Source organism: Cavia porcellus, unplaced genomic scaffold (genome assembly GCF_034190915.1).
Source record: "Cavia porcellus strain 051 isolate PalLab524CR breed Dunkin Hartley unplaced genomic scaffold, mCavPor4.1 scaffold_5, whole genome shotgun sequence".
NCBI lineage: Eukaryota > Metazoa > Chordata > Mammalia > Rodentia > Caviidae > Cavia > Cavia porcellus.
The window spans coordinates 44,447,350-44,471,544 of NW_026947488.1; the positions used below are offsets into that span (position 1 = coordinate 44,447,350).

General features: G+C 38.9%; 1 protein-coding gene across 4 annotated transcripts in view; it reads right to left on the bottom strand.

The window, feature by feature from the left end:
* The window catches only part of Plcb4 (phospholipase C beta 4), a 355,157-nt gene extending 331,344 nt beyond the window's left edge, over positions 1–23,813 (bottom strand). For 2 of the 4 annotated variants that reach the window (XM_023560190.2, XM_013159797.3), the window contains exon 1: positions 23,286–23,438. Coding sequence is in view for 1 of the 4 variants with exons in the window: in XM_063248709.1 (XP_063104779.1) it covers positions 23,529–23,758 (230 nt within the window). In the remaining 3 variants the exon portion in view is untranslated. Of the gene's footprint in view, positions 1–23,285; positions 23,439–23,528 lie in introns of those variants that run through there. The other 2 variants (XM_063248709.1, XM_063248710.1) reach the window with 2 other exon arrangements.
* Positions 23,814–24,195: the final 382 nt, after the last annotated feature.

A 24,195-nucleotide genomic window follows, 5' to 3' on the forward strand; every position in this document is an offset into this window, starting at 1 on the left:
TCCACGTAAAAGCATTCTCAGAATTTTGACTTACTGACCATGGCTGACATTACTATAGGAAACTGACCCTGGACACAAAATATTCAAGATTTATAGCACAGTTTGGAGAAAGACCATACACATAATTGTGTACCGCCTACTCGAAAGATGAACTATGTATGAGAACAATCCCAGGTTCCCTTTGATCACAATATACTAACACCAAATCCAAACATGAGATATGATGATTTAAAAAGAAACAAAATAGTTGGTGGTTTTCTATTTTCTTTTTTAAGTTTTCTTGGCCTAAAACAATCTATTTCCTTTCCAATGAAAAAAAGAAAAATTCCAAACTCTCCAAAGGAAATTGGTCTGACTTAATGGGCAAGCATTAAAAAGTTGGATAGAAAAGGGATTATGGGACAACCAGAGTAGCTCAGCCTTCTGAGGCAGACTTCCAAATTTATTGGTGAAAGGATCGAGGGTCAGAGATGGAAGCGTGTGGGTAATGATTACGAATGAGTTACGTGGCAGAGGTCAGCTAAACAAAATTCAGTTATTTTCAATTTGAAAAATCATGATTTCAACAACTTATTACATGAATTAACAGAAATTTCTATTAGTTTAAGTCTTTACTCATTTTCATTCATGTACCCATAACTTAGTGTCTCATTTTATTACACTGGGAATCATATATCATAGAGTTTTATACATTTAGTAAATATTTGTCACATAAATGAAAGAATGAAGTAGCAACTACTATTCACCAAATTATGAAATCCAAACTAAAGCCATTAGAAGTGATGAAAATAAAATTTCCAATGGATGACATCATGATTATTTATCTATCCAACATTTACCACCTTGGTTTTCTGCTAAGAAACAATACATCAAGCTAAAACAACTTGTTTCTCAGACACTTCTTGAAGCCAAGGGCCACCATACGGCACAGTTTTTGCTAAGAAGATGCTGAAGAGAGGGTCCTGAGAAAGCTTGTTCTCATGCTATCCTGTTCCCTCTTTCCTAGAAGGTTCATGAGGACAAAAGCCAAATAACACGGAGCAGAAAGAATGCATCTGCTCTTCTGATGGCATTTCTGAAATGCTACATTGGCCCCAAATGCTGAGCTTTCCTGAACCTGCATTTCATGTTAGGTGTGACAAATTTCCCTGAGCTTAAGCTGCTGTTTTCAACAATTCACAGCCAAAAATATTCTAGAACATGTCAGGTATAATTTATCTCCCTCCCCCTGCCATGTGCTCAGAAGCTGCTCCCATATACCTGTTTAATAACAGTTACATCATCAGTATCAGTGACTTCACGCAGTCTTCACCCGTCAGAAGAGTATGTCTCACATTAAAAGCCAACAGGGAGAGTAGTCTTTGGAAAATCCTCAAAAACAACAGGTCAGTTCATTCTACCTAGCTACACTGTCCATTCCTATCAAGGATGCAAAGTGAAAGAGCAAAGCTAGTCCAATGGACAAAGAAATGGAGAACCATCTTCTGACTTAAGATAGTCTTCAAAACCTGCATGTCTCCACAAAGAAAATAAAGACCTGCAAGTATGGCTAGATTGAATGCAAGAAATGAAACATAACTGAAAAACAAAACCAAGAACACCGAGATACCCCTTTGGAGGAGATTAAGGTTGCTCAGAGTTAAAAGCTGCGACCCTGCTACTCCCAGTCCCCAGTAATGCACCCTTCGAGGAATGTAAAATTCTACAGTAATCTTCCTCTTATCTCTCAGATAAATCTGAGCTCAGGAAGCTTCCATGTAAGTACTGACAAACACTAACTGAATGAGCAAAATGACCCACACATCACTTTTGCGAGAGACTTCTGCAATCCCTATTTTCAAAACTATAAAATGGGTTGCATGAATAGTTGAAGTGAATCATGATGACACATTAATTGTTAAATGCCTATAAAATAAAAAGAAGGGAACTACATTTAAGTAGCTACTATAAGTGCATTGATGGTACTTTACACTTTGTGTTTCATTCAGTCCTCACAACTCTCCAGTTAATCACTAGTATCTCCCCTTCCTATGGGAATAAATTCAGAGAGAGCTATGGAGACCACCTAAGGTCACACATCTAGTGACAGGCAGACCTGGGAAAAATCAGACTCTACTCTTCTACCGCATCACATTGCTCCATCAATTTAGTCTTTATTAAACGTTACTTATGCACCACACATGAACATTAGCTCAGGGAACAGTTAAAGAGCCTCCAATGGATGGCTTCAAAAGCTAAGCCTACCTTCCTACTGTTCCACATGACCTGCACAGTGATGTGCTCTAGCTTAAAGCAGTAAGGAATTGCCAAGGTTCTACATAGCTATGGCATGTTTTTTTAACAGCCATTGTGTGCTCCCGTGAACTAGAAATGATGAAAATAAAAATGAATTACGGTTTCAGTCTGTCTCTCAGAAATCACATAGTTCGCGCTACAGTTTGGATCTTAAATTTCCTCCAAATGATCATGTTTTGAGGGGAGGCTTGGTCTCAGGCAACAGCACTACTAGGAGGTGACAGAACTTTTAAGAGGTGGAACCCAGTGGGAGGAAGTTAGGTCACTGGAAGCATGCCCTTAAAATGGGTAGTAAGAACCCACTGATTCCCCCACCTTCTCTCTTTTTCTCTTTCTCTCTGCTCTCTCTGTCTCTGTGTCCACCCCTCTCTCCCTCCTCCCTCTGTCTCTATCTCTATCTCTATAGCACCTGAACAAGGACATGAATAGATTCCTTCCATTATGTTTTTCACATCCATTATGACTTGCCACCTCTCCACAGGTCCCAAAATAATAGGGTCAACTGATCATAAACAAAAACTGTGAGCCAAAATAAACCTTTCTTCTTTATTAAGTCAACTGTCTCAATTATTTTATCACAGTGATGGAAAGCTGACTAACACAGTCCCTTCCCATGTATGATACACACAAACACCACAACTCTCCAGTCACACTTAGAGACATGTGGTCCCTGGGTATGCTTACAAATGTAACTTCCTGCTTCTATGTATGTATTATATATCAAATCAATCAAAAGACCTTAAAATATGTACTCATTTTATCCAAATGAGTATTCATTTTAAAACAAAAGGGGAAAACTTAAATGCACAAAGGAAAAAAATTAGACACAGACTGTAATAGATTTCCAACATTTTTCATTGAATAAATAATACCTCTTTGAAGCTGATGAAAATCGTAGTGAAAATATTTATCCAGTAAATATCTTAATGAAATAAACTGTTATGGCTCCAAAGAAACATAATTTAACAACTTCATCAATTTTCATGGATAAAAAATAGACTCACCACCCCCGAAACATTTGGTAATTATTTTTACACAACATGTGCACAGTTTATGACGTATGTGCATACACAGAAAATTAACCGTAGTGTGCTAGCCTAGACATGAGTCACTCTGCTCTGCCACTTCAGTTTAATCTACCCAGCAACTTTATGGCAACTCAGAATAGGTTAGCAATAATCATTTCTGTCACAAAAGCTATGAAACATTCATTTGGGGAAAAAATATTGAAAATGTATTAAAAGCCAAACTTAATTTGGGAGAGTTATTAGGATATAAAGCCTATCACCATTTTCTTCCTACAATCTGTTACTTTAAGATTTCATTTCCTCTACTAAGATTATTTTATCTGCCCATCTTCAAAAATAATTGTGTTTAGTCTTTTCTAATTAATGATTCAACTCCCTTTAGGAAGGTAAACATATTCTTTCCTTGCTAACTTATTTCAATACTTTCCAATGATACAAATAAACAAGTATCTTCAATTAAATGACACTCATAATTTTTCTTCTATGAAGTTTTTTTGCAGTATGTTCAATCTTCGCTGAACACCAATGATGGTAAGAGATATAGGCTTCACAGAGAAAGAGGAAGCAAGTGCTTTCACAAAAAAAAAAAAAAAAAAACTTTACTTTAAAATCTAGACTCAAACTCTAACCTTTTTAGCAATTAGGGTTCATTTATGAGTGCTCGCTTACCTAGCTTAAAGTGTACCCTAAAAGCAAGCCAAAAGCACTGACATTCCCTTTGCATCTGATCCCACAATCAGAAAAACACTGCCCTGTTTGCAAAATGAAATACTGAGGTCCCTGTTAAATCAACTGCCACAACTAATTCCAGAGCAAGAACTAAAAACAGCTTTAAGTGTTAAAATAATGCTTCTCTGTGCACCAGCTAGCTTTTCTTCATTTCTTTTTCTGTATCTTAAAGTAATTCTTAACAACTGACTAAGACTCAGAAAATTATACAAAAACCTAGTCTACAAATAAAGTTTCTGAAGAGTTATATTTAGCAGTTTTTGATTATATTGGACACAATCTCGGTACAGCTTCCTACATACGCAGTCTAGACATAAAAGGAATTCTTATTAGCTTTAAAAGAAAAAAAAGTGAGCTGATTAAATATAGATCAAAGAAATCTGTACTATGAAAAGACCAATTTTTATCACTCATGGAAAAAACTATCAATAAACAAAAAGCAATCTGGTGTTTCTCATTTTGGCCTACAATGATTATTTATTGGGATTAGATTCAAGTACTTTGTCTTCTTCATGCTTTTCAGTTATTGTCTAATGTTTGTAAAATGGTTATGCAACATTTTTATAAGCTCAGTGTCAGTGTTATTTTTAAAAATCTTAAGACACTACTGAAAGTCAGTCTTCTTTTTGCTCACAGAAAGTACTATTTTATAAATGCTTCATTTTAATGCATTTTAAAATATATTGTTAACTAAGTCTAATCAACTTATGACTCCTTACATGGTCATCAAATTGTACTGAATACAATTTTGGTATAAATTTAATTTGGTATAAACTTATAAATTTTGGTATAAAATTACTTATGTTAAATGTTTTGAAGTTATTTCCCAGTTTAACATAAGGTAACTAATGGTTAGATACATGCATTTTATTTCCATGTCTGATTCAAAGAGTTAGAAAAACAGCTGGGTTTTGTTTCAAATTCTCCTTCACCTGTGCCCACTCTGTCAAATATTAAAATACATTTTTGTGTTTTATATATTATATACTATATTCTATATAATCTCCAATAGCTGTAATGGAACTGTAGCATTTACATATATAATATGTCTATCTACATCTGCACAGAAGTATGTATATATATTCATCCCCCAAACATACATGCGTACATAAGTACATATTAATATATGTATAGTTATATGATATAAAAAGATATAAATAAAATATAGAGTTATACACAGAATCTGTCAAAAAACATAAACATACTTCAGGAAAAGAAAAATAATGTATTGTTTTTTCAACAAAGGTTACACTCATAGCAGAAAGCCTAGAAGATGTCATATATTGCAGAAAATCCAGTACACTGCCAGCCCTAGAGAAGAAATGGAAAATGCATGTGCGGCAATCTAAGCATACCCAAGAGCACTTCGTCATACTGATAAATGTCTAGAAGCTAATGGCCACCACTTTGAGCACCTCTTGAAATTGTAAAGGTCAAAGGTAACTTGTATTAATCTCATAATGTCTCGATAAATTTAGTTAGGATATTTATGCAAGCTTTTCTTTTCCTGAACTGTGTATACATTTTTGGAGGGCTCTGTGTAAAATAAAATACATATATATGATTTGAAAGATACATAAACAAAAATAAATCTCGGCACTGTTTAGAGACTTCCAGCAGACATGCCTATCAGTTCGGTTTCAGGTATTATCTCCCTCAACCAACCTGACCAACTAGTTTGACTGAGCTAACAATCGTCTTGTACTGTTGTTTTTCCACTTCAATGACCAATTGTTTATTTAACCAACTTAGTAAAGAACATTACAAAAATTAAAAACCTCATTCCTTTTATTACATCGGTCATCCTTAGCTTCCCCAGAGACCAATATCCAGTATTTATTATGAGTTCATTTATTAAGCATTTATTTGATAGTGTTTCTTGTTACTACAAAGAAAGATTATACAGAAACAATTTACAAACTGTAAGTGTACCTCAAGGCTTAACATTTATCTGTGTATCTTGCTATTGAGACAATAACTTAAGTTCTTAGAACAGAAGTGTAAATAGAAACTCACTTATCATAGTTCAGATTTTTAGCCAGACAATCATGTGAGTTTTGGAACAAGACTTTACAATCCAGTCCAGAGCTCACCCCTGCATATGTATGTAACAAGAACTTGCACTGCAGAAGATGCTGTTCAAAGACAATTTGACAGCTACCTTTCCTGCCTTCTCTATCAGTGTAGATCAAGTACCAAAAGCAACCCTCATCTACAGGTCTGTAGGTAATAAGGGAGGCTGCTATTCCATTCCCTGCCCAATGTTTGTCTCAGTGTGGGAGTTCATAGCCTGCTCCTTGAGACATGCGTGATAAGGGTGTCCACAAGCCTGGCTGAAGCTTCTTACAGTAACAGAGCAAAGCCACAGAGGCTCAGTGGCCATGGGAACAAGGTGGGTTTCAAATGCCAGGCGTGTTAAGATGTGTGTTTTCCTGGACCAAGTAAATACCAAGGAAGTAGTCAGGTATGAGTGAACCTATAAGGTTTCCACCCACATGGGCTGCCTGAATCAGATACGCAGATACTTCAGTAATGTACCAGCAGAGAACAGGAGCTAAAGGTCGTAAGTGGTCACTCAGAGATGGCACTGCCCATATCAAATAATGCTATAGTATCAACGGACATTTCAGTGGATCTCCAAAGGATCCATCAAGGTGTTGATGAGAAAAAAAATGGCTGTAATACAAATGGCACTTGCTAGATGCAGAAGCCTCAGCCCCTCTTTGGTACCTGTGGCAACTCTGGAGAAGACAGAGGAAGTAGAAGACAGTGCAAGAGTTAAACTAGAAATTACTTTTCTACTTTACTGTTGATCACCACGTCTGCGATCAGGCCAGAAGACTAAAAAGAATAGAAGCCATAAAGTGAATTGGAGAAGGGGTGTTTTAATTATATTTGCCTGCAGTTTTCTAGTATTTAAAAATTAGGTTGTTTCAATATTTTGAAATCACTCAAAACTAGGATATGTGTCAAAAATATCATCCAAAGTAGAGGAGGAAAAAAATAAAGCTGTTTTCTATTTGTATCCTACTAAATGTCACCCATTCAACAGACTAGTTAAAATGATGGTATAATTATCCAACCTATACAAGGCGCTTTTTTTTTCATAAACAAGACTAAAAACAAACTAAGAAGATACAGATCATCGAAGTTCATATTTAACAAACTTAATAAACTTTAACTCAGGATATAACCATTATTAATAACAATTTTTTAAATGTAAATGGACTAAACACTCCCTTCAAATGGCAAGGATCATCAGAATGGGTTAAAAAGCAGAAAACTTAACTATATGCTTTCTACAAACATACACACTATAAACAGAAGCACAAACAGGTTGTAAAGATAGAAAAGTTATGCTATGCAAATGGTAAATATAAGAAAACTGACTGACTGGTTATATTATCAGTTAGACAAAATAAATTTCAACACAGACTATTATTAGAGATGGAGAGGAAAACTAATTAAAGGATAATTGGGGGTGGGATCTTCAAATCTATATCTTAACTCATTAGACAAACTCAGGTAAGATATGATTTTTTCAAGGACACACACACACACATAGAATGATGACCAGTCACAAGTCACTTCTCCTAGTTCCCTTAGGGCCTTTTTATAACTTGAAGACCCTAATCCGAACTGATTCAATAGGAAAGCAATCATGCAAAGACATCCTTGGAGAATGCTACAAGGAAATGGGAAAGGGAGGATGGGGTCTCGAGTAGCATCTGACTCCAGATTCACACTCTGCAATCTGCCAGTTACATAGTTCTAACAAATTACCTCCATCTGCCTCTGTTTCCTCATCCAAAGAATGAGGACATCACCACCTATCTCATAGGATAGATGTAAACTGTGACACTGAGGAAATCAGTGCGCTAGCCATAATCACTCACCTTTCAGCAGCAATGCCAGCACCCACAACCACTCATGCCCAGTTTGCTCAACTTCCTCCTGAAGAAGAGGGTCTGGTGGAGTTCCTGACCTCTACCGGGTATTCAAACACATGTTGATTTCTTTCCTAATATTCTGATATGATACTTGTAACTAACTTTCAAAAGGAATCTTCTACACTGGACCTTCAGTTATAAAATATATATTTTTCCATCTAGATAAATGAGTTTCAAATGTTCACATTTTGTTGTCCTAATGACTTTGCCTCACTCCAAGGAAGCAATTCAGGCAGGGTAAGAATTTCATTGGTGATTTAATTCCTGTTTCTCCTCATTGTATGTACGAGACACATTTTAAAACAAAAAAAAGAGAAAAACATCAAGATAAGGTATGTACATGTACCAACTCGGCCTGTTAAGTGTAAGCAATATATGCTGCAAATGCGTAATAGTAAAAATTAATTAATTAATTAAAAAGTTTAAACATAGCATTTTATCCAAAGGAATAACAAGCTCTTCCTGTTTCTTGGGGTTACTACAACCAGTTACATCCTTGGAATTCTATGTTCAACCTTTAGCATGGTGAAAGATTCTTCAGAAAATGAACCACTTCCCACAGATAAGTTTATGCTAAGGCCAATGCTTGTCCAAGGATTTTGTCAATTTTCTGGATAATTTTGGTAGGTAATTGAGGGCATTACAGGAATAGGAATTTACAATCACATTAGGCTTTATCTTTTCAGAACCTAGTCAATTATTCTACATTTCAAAGTTACAGTCAAGTTCCATATGTATTTTCAACCGAGAAAAGTAGGTGCCAGCCAGGTAGATAATACCCATTTATGCTTCCTTACATAACCACATGAAATTTAAGAGTAAGACAAAACTTGATAATTATTGTTAAAAAATGCATTGCTTAGATACCAGTTTTAGAAACAGCAGAACACATACAAATCCAAAATAGGAAGGAAAAAAACATTAAATCAGGAAGACAAGTAGAAGAACACGATGTGGTTGGTGTCCTCAGCTTACATATTAATTTTAGAATATATTTAAAAGTCCTACTGGATACTAGCTACTGTACAGCCCCAACTTAAAAACAGAGACTCAATTATAGCTGTTGGATAAAGCCATGCACAGCTAATAATTTATTCAAATACATTCAGATCACCATATCAGGGCATGTGAATCACTGAAATTCTATCCACAAGCATAAAGGGAACTAGATGTCTACCACCCTGACCTCATTAGATACTGTAGCTATCTCAGGTTCTGGGTGATATTTTAAATAAAACATACACACAATCAAATTCCTACATGAATTAACTAACAAAATAGCACTGTGGCATTTAAAAATACTTGAATAATACTACTGTACAATTGTGAAAAAGGAAAAGTAATATGTTCCTTTGTTGATTAAAGTATATAATGAAACACTTTCTGTTTAAGATGTCTCTTTATCCAGCCTTCACATTCAAAAATGCAATAAATAGAAATCATGTGTCTGGTATGCTCACTATTTTATAGTCTCAATTCCACAAATATTTTATTTCTAGATCAGCTGTTTACTTATGAATTAATAAAACAACTCATAGCAATAACTCACAATAACAGCACAATAACTCTATTGTGCTATTGGGTTTTCCCCCTAATGGAACCAAATCAAGCAAAACATTGTATTATACTTAATGAAAGTCTTATGCTAATTTCTTCTTCACAGAAAAATTATGGCTAAGAAAAAGTGCCAACTAACTAAAGAGAAATTAAAATTTTTGAGTACTGTTAAAATGTTAAGAAAGAGTCAAAAACACTTTTATTTCATTTTACAGAAATTATCCTAGGACTTAGGTTGGTAGAGAAATTCAACTAGGACAAATCATTTATCAAATTACAAATTAGATAAGGTTTCAAGTTCCTAATTATAGAAAAGGATTTAAGCGCATGTGACTTCTTTAAGACTCCTTTAAAAAGTGTGTGAAACTCACAAAGGAAAAATAAAGAACAGACCAAAAGAAATACATGAGTTACCTAATCTCTTCCTGTACACAAACTAAGTCTTATAAAACTCAGTGATAGTTAATACTCTGTCATCTAACCCACCTGAAGACAAGGATCACCTTTTTGAAATTAGTTCAAATGCCAAAATTCTTATTTTGAAATGACAGAAGTGTATACATGATTTTTATTATTTATCATTAGCCTACTTTGACCATTCTGTTTTCAAGTACCAATTACCTTACTTAAATAATTTATTCAACAAGCAAGAACAAAATGGTTGCTCCACGTTAAATATTGTGCCACATTAGTGAGGAAACAAAACTCAGTAATGCTGGCTTGAGAAAGCTCAGTACGCACCTGTGTGATTTTGTGTGTGTCAGTATATATGTGTGTGTGTGTACAGGGATGGGACAAAAACAAGTAAACAGAATAATTGTATGTAGTACCACAGGGACAACATTCAAAAAGTGATTAAAAAAGAAGAAAAACTAATAAATCATTTACTTATTCTGTAATTTATTTTGTTACAATTTCAGTAGGATGGCTGCTTTCGGGTGCATATAAAATAAAAACCTACTGTGTAAGATATCTGTGATTGCCATGACAAAAATACCTGAAACTGAGGAGCTTAAGCAACAGAAATCTATTTTCTGGAGGCTGGAGCCCCATGACCAAGGTCATTAGGCTTGGCTTGGGGTCTGTCACCTTCTGTATCCTCATATGGCCTTTCCTTTGCACACATACAAACACAGATGAGCCATATAAATTCAGGTCAGCTTTATTTTGCAGCTATGCTATACCACCAATCAACCAGGTAGGTTTGAGTAAATGCTTCCGTCACTGAGTTGCCTTAGTATCAAATGCTAATAATCACATTTAACCCGCAGAATTGCTGAGAGCATGAAACAGGGTTGCATTCACAACTTATGCAGCATACTCCCTAAGACTAAGGGACAATAGGCTTTTGGCTGAATTTTAAAAATATTTTGGGAAATCACACTACTGTATAAAAACAACTATATTCAAGAACTGATTCATTTCTTTTTTCATTGTGTCCTTTCATGTCTTCCATTCCATTGTGGTTCAAATGCCTACCATATCCAAGTGTTGCCTGCACGTGTGTGTGTGTGTGTGTGTGTGTGTGTGTGTGTGTGTGTAAGATAAAGAGACAGACACAGAGACACAGAGAGAGGAGAGCCATCCATGGGACTCCTACCTTTGGTGAAAGTAGGAAGCAGTGATTCACAAGCACATGTGTTCTTCCGCAATTTAAAAAAAACAAAAAACAAAAAACTGCTCTCACTTCTAGGAGGAAATGAACAAAAATTTATCATGAAATATTCAACTGAATCCCCACTGAGAAATGAAGTATTCCTTCCAGATAATTACTGCTCTCCAACAAAGCTAGGAGCACCTTGGTTCAATAAAAAGTGGAACATGCCCAGTTTTCAAAAGACATCTAGTGCTCTTGGTCAAAGAGTAGATTCCTCTAGGTCATCAATCATTCCAGGAAACAGGTTTGTCTGTCCTCAGAAAATAAAAATTTAGATGTCAACGAACAGCTCAGAAGAGCCTGGTGCTAGCAAATTCACGGTCAGAATACGTATTAATGCCCAAACCCTCTACGTGTTTAAATTTTCTCCTCTCCTCTGGTAGCTTCACAAGAAATCCCTGTATGTTACTTATAACAGATGGAGAGAAACTTTAATGAGTGACTTTGAGATTCTTTCAAAGGGAATGAGAAATGGACAGAATGAGGCCAGGCTTATGGTTCTCAGAGGGCCTCACAGGTCCAAAAAGGCTCTAAATAAAAGGAAATATTCTCTGTGTTTCCAAGTGCTACCGTGAAGTATTTTCTGAGCAGCTGCAATAACTAAACTGTAATCCTCCTAAATGCTGTCTCCATTGAAACTTGAATAATGACATATTTAAAAATCAACGTATCCAACCAGCACTTTTTCAGCATAAACTAAAAGAAATTTGCCAAGTCAAAAAGATGCCATTTCCAAAGAAAAAAACCTCTTAAACACTATTAACACTTCAAGCTTGGGTGTGGGGTAGTCAAGAATTTCAAAGCCACTTTGTTTCACAAGATTGAAACCATTCTAAATACAAAGCTCCCTCCAGATATGGAACTCTAAAAGATGCTCTTTCAAAACCAATATTCAGTGGAATGGTTTCTTCAATTAATTAATAGCTTTCTCTATTTGGCACTGCTATATTCCCAGGCAATTCTGAAAATAAAGTGAAAAAATAAATAAATAAATACAAAGCATTTTAGATTACCAAGAGTTGCACTTAATAATCTGATTCAGTATTTTTTGCCTGAAATTTCAAGCGTAATTCAAAAATTAAAGAACTTCCTCTGACTCAAAGGTATAATACACTATAAGAAACAAGTGCAATTTAAATAAAATTGAACCCATAAAATAGAAAAACAGAACATGAGTGTGTGCCTGCCAGGGATGAATGATGAACTATCTTTAGGGGAAAATCTGCTCTGGATATGTATACTAATGTGTTACAATGTCATGATTTCTGTCAACAGAAATAATAAATACTGAGTTTTCAAATTATTGTTTTTCCAAAGTGATCATGCCGCTACTTTGGAGCCATGAATCCTGGCTCCATTATATTAAATATGCCACTTCCTTTGCTTATTCACTCATTGCTTTTCTATTTTACCCGATCTGCAAAATTTGCAATGATTGTCCTTATTTATTAAGACACATTGACTTAGTCTGTGATGTACATCAGGTTTTTTCATTCTCCAAGAGGGCTATGATTTGGTTAAAATTTGCATCCAATCAACCTGAGCACTGAGGTGGGGAGTCCTCCTTCCCTAGAGTTGAACTCAAGGATGGCTTTGCAGAAACAAAGACTACTAATCAGGGCAAGTACAAGGTTCATTCAACTGAAGACAGGGATTGAGTACAAAGTCACCAACGGCAGAGCGGCCATGGCCTTTGTGTTCTTGGGTTTTGATGAAATTTCAGGTGGGTGATGCAAATAAAAGGAGTTGAAACTTCATGGTAGAGGTCAGGCCATGAACGACTTGCATTAGGTAAACTAAGGAAACGTATCAGTCCTGATAGCAACAGGGAGCTGTTGAAGTCTTTCAGAGGTAATGCTCTAATAAGATTTGTTTTGTACAAATTACTTTAGCTGAGTGTGAAGAATGGAGTCAAGGGGCAAAGATGTAAACTTATAAGGAGCTTCTCACTCGGCTGTCTCCTCTAGTAAAAATAAACCCAAGGTCAAAAGCTGCAACTCTATCACTGTTGCTTACTTAATAGCCAGCAGAATACATGATGGAATGAATGAAACACACAAGAGGTCGACTGAAAGGTCCTTGGAACAGCCAAGACATGAAAGGCTATAAACACAGGTGGTAGCAAGTAGAGTGGGAAAAGGTAGACAGAAATGAGAGGGATGGATAGGGCACACTGGACAGGTGAGTGACTTGTTTCATGGAGATGTGAACCCAGGATAAGACACAGATTTGGAGTGAAGTGGAGAACCTCTGTTATTCACTCATCGCTTTTCTATTTTACCCAATCTGCAAAATTTGCAATGATTGCACTTATTTTTTAAGACACACTGACTTAGTCTGTGATATAGCAATGAGTGTTCTGAACACAGATTCAGAAGCATTTATAGTACTTTAGGGGCAACATCTTTATCAAGATGTATCTGGATATCTCAGATATCTGGATGTATCTCATATAGGATGTCAGGGATACAGGCGGGTTTGGTGACTAGGTGGGTGTAAGAATGGTACAAGTGATGAGTCATCTCCCACAGAATGAAAAGAGTCAACAGCAACCTAGAGACCCCCAGAGAACACCATCCTAAGAGTGGGTGGTGAAATGTTACTTACAGAGCTCTACGCTAACACATGCAAATAAGTGTGTGTGCAGGAGACAAGCAAACCCTCAGAATCAGAAACTGCAGGTGTCTCCAATAGTAGGTGAAGAAATGAGCTAATCTAGTGCAGTTCATTCAGATTGCCATGTCAATGTGATTTCCCCCAAAAGTTACTAGCTACAGGAATCTGCATAGCAATGTCTACTAATGGCTGGAATCTTGGTTTTTTTATGCCATAAAATTTAGACGTAAGAAGAGATAAACTCCTTCCAGCCGTCTGATTTTATGATTCCCAACAAGTTTCACTGCTTGTTCACACAGGGCAAGTACGCAAACTAAACAAAGCAGTCATCATCTTTTCAGTTGGCAAGACAGAGGAAGCAAGACCAGGGATGAGTGTCCCTCAGACTCTGGACCATCGCGCCAAACAAATGGGAAACACAGCTGTTCGTTTCTACTCAGTCATGCTAATGATTCAATTAAATTGACTTCTTTGAAGGAAAATTACTGCTAATAACCTTAATTTCCTCTTGGTCCCTTCCCCCAGGTACCTGACATTTTAGATAAAATATTTTCATAAAATATTAAAAGCAAAGGAATTATATCTTAGGTATCCAACTCCATGGTGACAGATTTTATGAATTCCTTTTTACCTCTAAGCCTCCCTTTTTGGTTCATCAGGTAAATACGTAAGTTTTCCCATTTTATGCATCTTCTAAGAAACACAATCCATTCCAAATGACACTCAATTTCTTTTAAATGTTACTCTGACTCTCACCACACATCTCACGCATACCAGCCATGTGGCACTACTGGAACATTTTCAACTTTCAAAGTAATGACTGCAGCTACAGTTTTCTTTCTCCACAAAACCGGAAGACAAACTTTTCTGCCATAACCTGTCACCAACGTCCACATGTGCTCTAGGAGGGCACATGCGTGGGGTATGCCTTCGCCCTTCCTACCCTCAGCTTTGCCGGTTTCTATAGGGATTCAGCTAGCGGAAGGCATCTATGGACTCTGGGGGGGCGGGGGCAGAAGCAGAGAGAGGTGGGTGTACTCCTTTCCCGTGTCCTTCTCAAAGGGACACAGCTCCAATCTGATGTTCCTTCTCGCCCCTTCTCTTGGAGTCTGAACAGCAGGTCCCTTTTTTAGCACTCGCCCAATTAGAACCACACTGGTTCACTTGCCCACACACACCTTCTCAACTTGACTGTGCTCTCCTTGGAGGACTTGGTTTGCAGAGCCAGAGCCCTGAAGGACATGGGCTTAAAGAGTGGCCAGGTGGTGTCCTCCATCCGGCTTTCACCAACACTGCCAAAGAAAGCCTCTGTAAACTGTGAAGCACTAACACCTCCCTGAGCAAAACCAAGCGCAGACTTTCTTGGCTGTGAAAGGTTTCGATGCCAAGGAAATGCTGCTGAATCCGACCATATTTCTACAATTTTGTGTGCTGTAAAAATAAACATGCAGAAGGCATACAACCAGGATTTGAATGTCACTGCCAACCTAACTAGAATTTTTCTTAAAAAATGGATATCTAGAGAGATAGACACAAGAACCAAATCTGTCTCCGGAAAACAGAAACAAAATTTCATTTCCCAGCCATTTATCCACATCATGTTTTACTAACCCTGATATTCTAATACTTTAAGGTGATTCCAATTCCTGTAGTGAATGTCACAAAGTTTTGAAAATTAATCATTGATTTTATATTATTCACAACAATTATGGTTATCAAAGGTATAACATCTGAAAAGTTTTAAATTGATAACCTAGGTATTCTGTATATTTATGTCTCTCTAAAAGAAAATATAGTGTGATTTCTAATTTACATAGCTTTTTATGTAAAAATCATTTCTAAAAAAATCATCATAATTAACTTCAGGTTTTTACTACAGAAAACTCAGAAGATAGCACTATCTTGGAATATTCTGGTTCTCTAAGTAGGAGGTAAAAGGGGCACTTACATAATTATTATTTTCCCTCAGTGATAAGTGTTTGGTTCCAAGATACCCCACAGATGTCAAAATCCACAGGTTGTCAAGTCCCTTACATAAATGCTGTAGCATTTGCACAGTAACCTTTACACATCTTCCCCTAAATTTTAAATCATCTCCTGTTTTTCTATAACATCTAATACAATGTAAATAGTTGCTATACTGTATGTATTGTTTAGTGAATAATAAGGAAAAAGTCTAAACATGTTCGATACAGTTTCTCCAATTATTTCAGTTTGTGGTTATTTCAACCGACTAACGTATAACATTTGGACTGGAGAGCTGATTGAAAGTCTAAAGCTACAAATACACTTGCTAAGGGTCATTAGTAGTGAAATAAAATTAGTTGTCTTGGGGTCTATTTCACCCCTGTTGTGTGTTGGCTGTACAGGACCTCTCTGGCCACATCCTGGCTCTGCTAGGAGGGATTTAGAGAGTCACAGCTAACCAAATTGACCAGAAGACAGATTTTTCAATTCTGGCTCTACAAGATAGCTCTTTATTCAAAGGCTTTTACACTAGCCCCTTGCCTGGTATACTCTTTGTAAGTACTCTATTTTCAAGATATTTTAAGGACATGGTCTATTTCTAAAGTTATATCCCGTATACTTTACACAACAGAAATCTAAGTGAGTTAATAAAGCTGTATAACCTTGTGAGCCACACTTCACATAATTTGAGGTGCATAATTTGAGAATACACAACTTAGAAATTTTATAGGGACCTTTTTTGGCAATACTCTCTCAAAATTTAAAATGTGTATATCCCTTTGATCAAATATTTCTGTTTCTTGAAATCTAGCTACAAGAAGCTCTCACACAAATAGATGAACACCTATGAAGAAAAGAACTTTATAATCTTTCAGTTTGCAATAGTGGAATTATAAAAATGGCTAAGTATGGTATATGCATACTACCAAATTTTACGCAATGTTAGAAAGAATGAGGTAATTACTGTATCCACATGAGTAAATATCCTGGGTGTACAGTTAAGTGGACAGAAGCAAGCCACAGATACATACACACACACACACACACACACACACACACACACACACACACACTCATCCAGTTTATGTAATATGAAAAGAAAAGTATATGTATTTATAAATGCAAATACATAGAAAAAGGGTAGGAAGAGGCAGTCTACACCGTTCCCATGGTTATATTTGGGGATGGGTGTAGGTGGTAAAGAGTACTTTACATTTTGCTTCTATATTTCTGCATTGTCATTTTAACTGGAACATATTAGTGTATCACTTACATCACTTTAGAAACCACTGAAAACAAAAACTTAAATTGCAAAAATGACTTTGGTAATTTGTCCAAAGATAGTGCATCAGTAGACATGAAGCAAAGCCATCCAGAAACCCTACAGATTCCACTGACCCAGCAGAATCCCCCAGTTAAGAGCACAGAGGAAAATGAGGGCTAATGAGTGGATTGGGCCTTGAAACACTGACCTGCAGAAACAGGTCTACATTCTATACGTTCGGGACAAATATAGCAACTTCCAAGTAGCAGGAGGGACATCTTGTGACTGGTTAGAGCTCAAATCAGTGACACAGCAAGAGAATTTCCACGTCCCCATAAGTAAGCCACCCGTCCTCTATGCTAAGTTGCTCTTCTTTTACAGGAGCACCATAAAAGACAGAAAGCCATGTCTTCCCTCTCTCAATTTTGTGTATTTGCTAATATCTTGGGAAAATGGAGGTGAGAAAAAAATCAGGCAGAAATTAAGGACCTGCAGTCCAAGCACACTTAAAAGTAAAAAACCATAATAACCTTTGTAAGAAATTTAACAGCTTAGAAATTTTTAAGAAGGCAAAACAAAGCCACTGACATTTTCTAGTACACGGTATTTCCTAGTATTTACACTTGACAAAAGGCCCAAAATGAAAGTTTCTGAGCTGAATTCATTCCACAAACAAATTTGGTTTGACCATAGGTTGACAGGTCTTTTTATTTTCATTGTTTCCAAACATTCTTAAATGACATTTGACACCCCAAAGAAACCTGGAGTGCATGCTTCCCTTGAAAATGAATAGACGCTGGCAACCCCGAGCCCGGGGCCCACCCAGTAAGGATCTGATGGCCCCAAGTGGCAGCTGCTCCCTGAGAAGAGGCGGAGTAGGGCTCCTGAGCAGACACAAGTCCCACCACTCCCTACTGACTTAACCTCCCCAGGCCTCAGTTTCCCCAAATGTAAACTGCAGAGACTATTAGTACTCACCAAAACACACTGTTAGGAAGACTAAATAAGGTAGCACATTTCAAGTGTTAGACCAATTTCCAGAGTTTTGCTTTGCTGTTGCTATTTCCATGCAAACCAGAGAACTTGAGTGTTGTCACTGAAGCCCAGGGGTAAAACAGGAGCCGTGGTGCCTCTTCCTAACCACCAGTGATCCCCACATGCTTCTGTGGACGCTTCTGCCCTTCCAAGCCTACATCACTTAATTTGGTCTTTCCAAACACCTGGCTGGGAGACACGGACACCTTGAGAACAGCTTCTGGCCCAAGGAGTTAATAGCTTCAAACCTCACAGTCACAGAATCTTGAGACTGTGAGTGCTGAGCTAATCTTAGATCCCTCCATACAAACGCAGTTATAGTGTTAGGTGAGTACAAGAGAAGATTGGGCACTTTATGGTGGCTCTAGGGATAAGCAGAAATTTCCATACGCACAGGGTGACAGTATAAGTATTCCTTCCAAGTTTTAAACCAATCTCTTCCACCTGACTTACATGGATAGCTCAGTGCCATTTGCCCTTCTGGGAGCAAATAAACAGGGTGAGTAATACTACTAGCTGTAGTAGTAGAAGCAGCAGCCTCAGCAGCGCCAAGCAGTGACATGATACCCTGAGTCACTCATAGTGTAGTACTGGGCACATTAGTCCATAGGATTATTGTCACCATTTAAGGACAAGCAACTGATGTTCAGAGAAGATGCCCAGGATCATAGGACGCTGTCATGATTCAACCTCAGGCTCACCATACCCAGAGGCCTGGAGGTCTCTGCAACTTTACACGTCAAGATCAACCACAGTGACATCCCTAGTCACCCACTAGCCCCAAAAAAGAGATTTTCTAGAGCACATGTTTTGCACCTTCGGGGGTCATGGACACCATCTGTAACTTGATGAATCTTCTAGATCCTTTGTAGCATATTTTAACATATGATACTAAATAATTAATACACTAAGCAAGGTAACAACTCTTAAACTCACGTAACAATACATATGTTTCTTTTCAACCCATTAAATGTCAGCCTCTAGCAGTGGCTCTATTACCTATCCTAATTCTTAACTGGAAGTAAGATTTGTCAGCTACACTCATGAACCCACCGAATTGCATCCACAGAACTTGGTGGGATGGATCTGAGAAAAGAAGCTCCTGTTTGAGGGGAAAAAGACACAATGTAAAATAGTGGTGGTGATCTCTTTTCTCCAGAAGAGCTCCTTGTAATTAACATGTTTTATTTTGCTTGTTTCTAAGTGAGTGGCTTCTTCAAATTCCTCTATGTCAAGGAAGTTACAACCATCCTTTAACTGTTGTAAAGGAAAAGGACCTTGGGAAGGGCAATATACTCTCAAGCAATGTTCCGTGGCCCAACCATGTTTTATTTTCTACAGGGCAACTTCCCAAAGGATCATGGGAGCACTGTAAGACAGACTCCCACTCAAGGGGAGAAGAGTGGTCACATGGTGTGTGACATTCTTATTGAAGGCTTTATACGTAGTAGACAAGAGATGTTTTCAAAGAAAAACTTCCTGATTTATGACCCTTTCAACTACTTTGATTCCATAAAGTAGAGAAAAGAATATGTAGAGAGATTTCACGCAGGGAAGATAAAAATTAAGCTGGTCCTTCATGCCCTCGAACATAATCATCTGCTACCTGAGATTTAACAAGGTGGGCATTTTCCTTTCATCTCCTCTAGGAACTTGGGAGATACCTTCAGCAGAGCCTAAGAATCCAAAGGCATGAGTGTCCAGCCAGGTTTTGTAAAGTGGAATATGGGGGTGGTTGTTGAAATCCTGTGAAACAGGTCTTATGAATAAAAGTAGCTGTGGGGTGATTTTTTTTAAAGCTGACTTAATTCTAACAAAGATAATGCAAATTTCTTACTCTCCCACTCAGTAATCAATTATTTCCTGGGTCTATCTCCACAGTGGGCCAAGTACATTCACTTTCATGTTTGGTGAACTAAAGAATCACAGCCTACAGGCAAACATTTATATCACTGTAAGGCATAGCTAAGTAAATAATACTACAACCCGAAAAAGTATTTCTACTTGAAAGGGTGAGTCTTTATCAAAAGAAAAACTATTAAACCAAAAAACAAACAATGAGGGATACAAGCAAGGTTAATTTATTTCCTGTCTATGACAGAAAGAGGATAATGTGAAGCGGGCAGCCCTGAGAATTAAACAGTATCCCTGCAAACACAGCTAACATTTAAACACCAACAACAAAACCAGAAGGCCACTTCTGTGGCTCAGCAGGGCTGGAAAGCCATATTTATTTCACAATAGGTGGATAAGTCTTTTTAACAGATTCTGATATGCCTATAAGTTCCCATTATGAAGAGAAAAAAAAAAAAAACTGTTTTAGCAACTTCAGCCTGGACATGAAACACCAACTGTGATCATTAAAGTGTCTTCATCAGTCCTTGACCTCATTCTGCATATCAAACACATGAGTTCCTGATTTTACAGGGACTCACAGCAATAAGATAGTTTATTCAAAAGCTGCATCATCAGTGCAAATAGACATCTGCTGCATCTTTACTTTAGAAGTGGTCACAAATGACCATAATTCGGTTCCACTTACTAAATAATTTTACATTCAAAGAATATATTGCTTCTACAAAAATAGCTGTGTTCACTATTAAAGACATTTGCAGAAAACATGAGAAATACATACAATCTTTCCTTCCCATGACGACATTACCTAGGTGCTCTGACCCAAAAAGACTAAATTTAATCTCAGTGCAAAATTTTAAAATTGAAAAATCAAAGGCGACCGCAAATTCTTAACTTTTAGAAAATAATCTGCAGAAATTGTTCATTCAGTCTGATACTGGAGTTCACCAGCTACATTGGAACAACTAGGAATGAAAGTCCACTCAACCCAGAAGCTAACTTCCAGTGCACCAGATCCTTTCACAATTAGCATGCCATCCTGATGGATTCAACTAAAACAGCCTAGTAACCCTGCAGCTCACTTTCACCTCAATTTCACTTGCAGGGCAAGATAGAGGATGCATATAAGGCAAGCAATTAGTCGTCCTCTCAATTCTTAGTAAGTCAAACCTTAAAACAGACCTAGGAGTATCCTCGGAAAAAAGACACATTCATTGAGATTGCCAAGTATAAGTGTCCCCTGTTGCCAAAATCAGCGGTAGTACATTAACCTCCAGAAGGTTGGTTATGTTCTTAGAAAAGTCTAGTCTCTGCTGCAAATGAAATATTTCAAAGGTGACACAAATTTTAAAAACCCACTCTGCAAAAGCTTTTTGGTAACCTTAACACTTTTTAAACTCTCCCATTTCACTATCTCATAAGGTAACAATATACCACCCAAGGTTCTAGAGCAAGTAGGTAATTTAACATCATTCATATTTTCAGGAACACAAATATAATGCTTCCAAAAGCGTATTTTACAGCAAAGCTCTTCTGCGTGGGTGTGCATTTGTAAAATAAAGGTAGAATTATTCCAACAGATGTAAATGTGCACCCACTGATAAAATGAAGTCTTTGAAACGCTGTTTTGACAGTTACTTGTAGAACAGCATTTCCACTGTGATTAAGTCAGAGTTGGGTAGTGATATCACCAAAGCTAAATCAAAACTAAATTCTGATGGCTGAGTAACAATATTGTTAGAGGGAAATGCAATCAGTAATCTAATACATGGAAACTTGCAGTTGTCATAATACATTACCTTTGAAGGATTACCAGTTAGGGCAGCAAAAGTCTCATCTACACAGAAATGTTAATTAAAGTGCTATTCCACTTAAAAAGTGAATTTAAAAAAAAAAAAAAAAAAACAGGTGTTCTCTCAAGACAGCAGTCACTTATTAAACTTCCACAGTTCAAAAGCATGACATAATACAGCAATACACCAGCTGAAAACTATGCAAGAAGGTCCTATGAAAAACAGCCTTCAAGATTACATAACACAGATAGGGATTACACCACACACTCCTGCTGGGCTACATTTTTTATCTTCTGTATGATTCTGTAACTTAGGTCACTGAAGTTTGAAGAGTAGAGAATATTAGGTTCTCAGTTCACCCACACAGTATTGAAATCCAGTCTTGTAAGCAATTTTTTTAAAAGGTAAAATTTTTTAAAGTGACATGCAATTCTTTCACTTAAAGAGCAGTGTTCTTTGACACTTCCTTAGCCTCCTTAGAGAATGCTCAGGTGAAGTCACCAGTTGCTTTTCTTAGTCATGCTTACTTTATGTATATGGCTTATCTTTGAAGAGAAAATTCAAATTCCATTTTGAGGTGTTACACACATAGCTGTCTGTTTGAGCATCATTCATTGTCGGTAATCCAACAAAATTGTTAAGCAGCTATCTCTATGCATCTGAAACTTAAAATTTATAGACCCATCACATTCACGATTTAACAATACAGATTTATGGGGACCATACATACATGTTTTGCCCAAAATTAAATCTCAGCACTGTGCTTTCAGAACAAGATCTAGAATCACTACAAGAGTTTTTCAAAAAGTCATTTCTCTACTGCATGCATATTGATGGAAACAGAACAGGCATTTTACCTTTGTTTCTAGAAAATCAAGTTGTTGGGGTCTTTTGCTTGTTTGTTTATGTTTTCCAGGTAAAGTTGCACAGAGACACACTTGGGAACTGGAGAATTCCACATTTTTATACTTCTGCAGTCGTCGACAAAGTCTACACTCAGAAGCACTGTACTATATAGACTGGATCTAATTGATGACGGGAAAAAGCAACTTTAAAACTGTGAACATAAAGGCGACCTTTAGTCTCCTTCCTCTATATGCTTTTAGAAGGCCCAAACACCTTCCCTAAGGATGGCCAAGCCTGTCAAGAGTCTGAAGTGGAAATGGTCCATCGTTTCCGATTTCCCCAGGAGAGATTAAGAAGATTCACATACACACACATTTACATGCCTCGCACGGCACCAACTATTTCCAGCCAAAATAATCATATATACGTCGAGCCGAGTTAATTCCAGCCCCACAACGGGTGAATGTCGGGATAGTCTGAGGAAACCCGGCATAGGATGACCACAGGGGAGAAGGTGGCCGTGGGGTCCCCTGCCTCGCATGTGCTTGGCGCCCGACACCCGCACCTGCACCGAGTCCTGGCAGGGCGTCCGGGTGCGCGCGCGTCCGGGACGCACCCGCGGAGCGCGAACCCAGCCCGCGGGCCGGGGCGCACCGGAGCATCCTCGGGCGGGACCCGAATGCCTTCCCCTACCTGTCACTTCGCTGGAGCTGCTGCGGGGGATACGACCGCGGCCGCCGCCTGGAGACCCAGTGTGTGCGCGCGTGTGTGCGCGCGTGTGTGCGAGCCCTCGCTGGCCGTGCAGCTCACTCGCTGCTCCCGGCGCCGCCAACCCCCTCCCCGCCACCGGGCGCCGCCGCCAGCCCCCGCCCCGCCTCCTCCCGCCTCCGCCCCCCGCCCGGCCTCCCGCCACCGCCGCCGCTGCGCGGTTCTCACCTCCGCCCCGGGCGCGGGTCCCCGCGGTCGCCTCCCGGAGCCCCCGGGACGACTCCGGCCCGACCGGCCGCCCGCCGGGCTCCGCGCGCCCGGCCCCGGGCCCGCCGCTCCTCGGTGGCTGCCGCTCCTCCTCCCGGCCCCCGAGTCTCCCTCCTCGCACTCGCCGCCCGGCTCCGGAGCCCGAGCTGTCGCCTGCCTCGCAGCCCCAACCTGCCCGGGCTACGGAGCATGCCCAGTGCGGCGCGCCCGGCTGGGCTGGGGGTGGGCAGGGGCCGGGCCGGCCTCGGGCTGCCGGGAGCCGCGGGGCGGGGAGGGGGCGCCGGGCGGGCCGGGCCGGGCCGGGCCGGGGCCGAGGCGCGCAGCGCTGGAGAAGGTGGGAGGGGCTCCAGGGGGCCGCCCCGCCGCCGCTCGTGGGGGTCCGCCCGGCGGCCCCCGCAGCACCTGCCCATTGCCCGGGGCTCAGGGTGCTCGCTGGCGCGCAGGGCGGGGACTGGGGATCCCTCCTCGGCTGGGGACCTGGCAGTGGGCCGAGGGTCTCCGGACCGGAGGAAACTGCCCCGGAGTGGTGGTTCTGGATGGAGGCCGGGGGCTCGATGGTTTATTTATATTTCGTTTAATAAACACTGCGCCAGGCACTGTTCTAAATGCTTTTTTATTCTTTTCATCC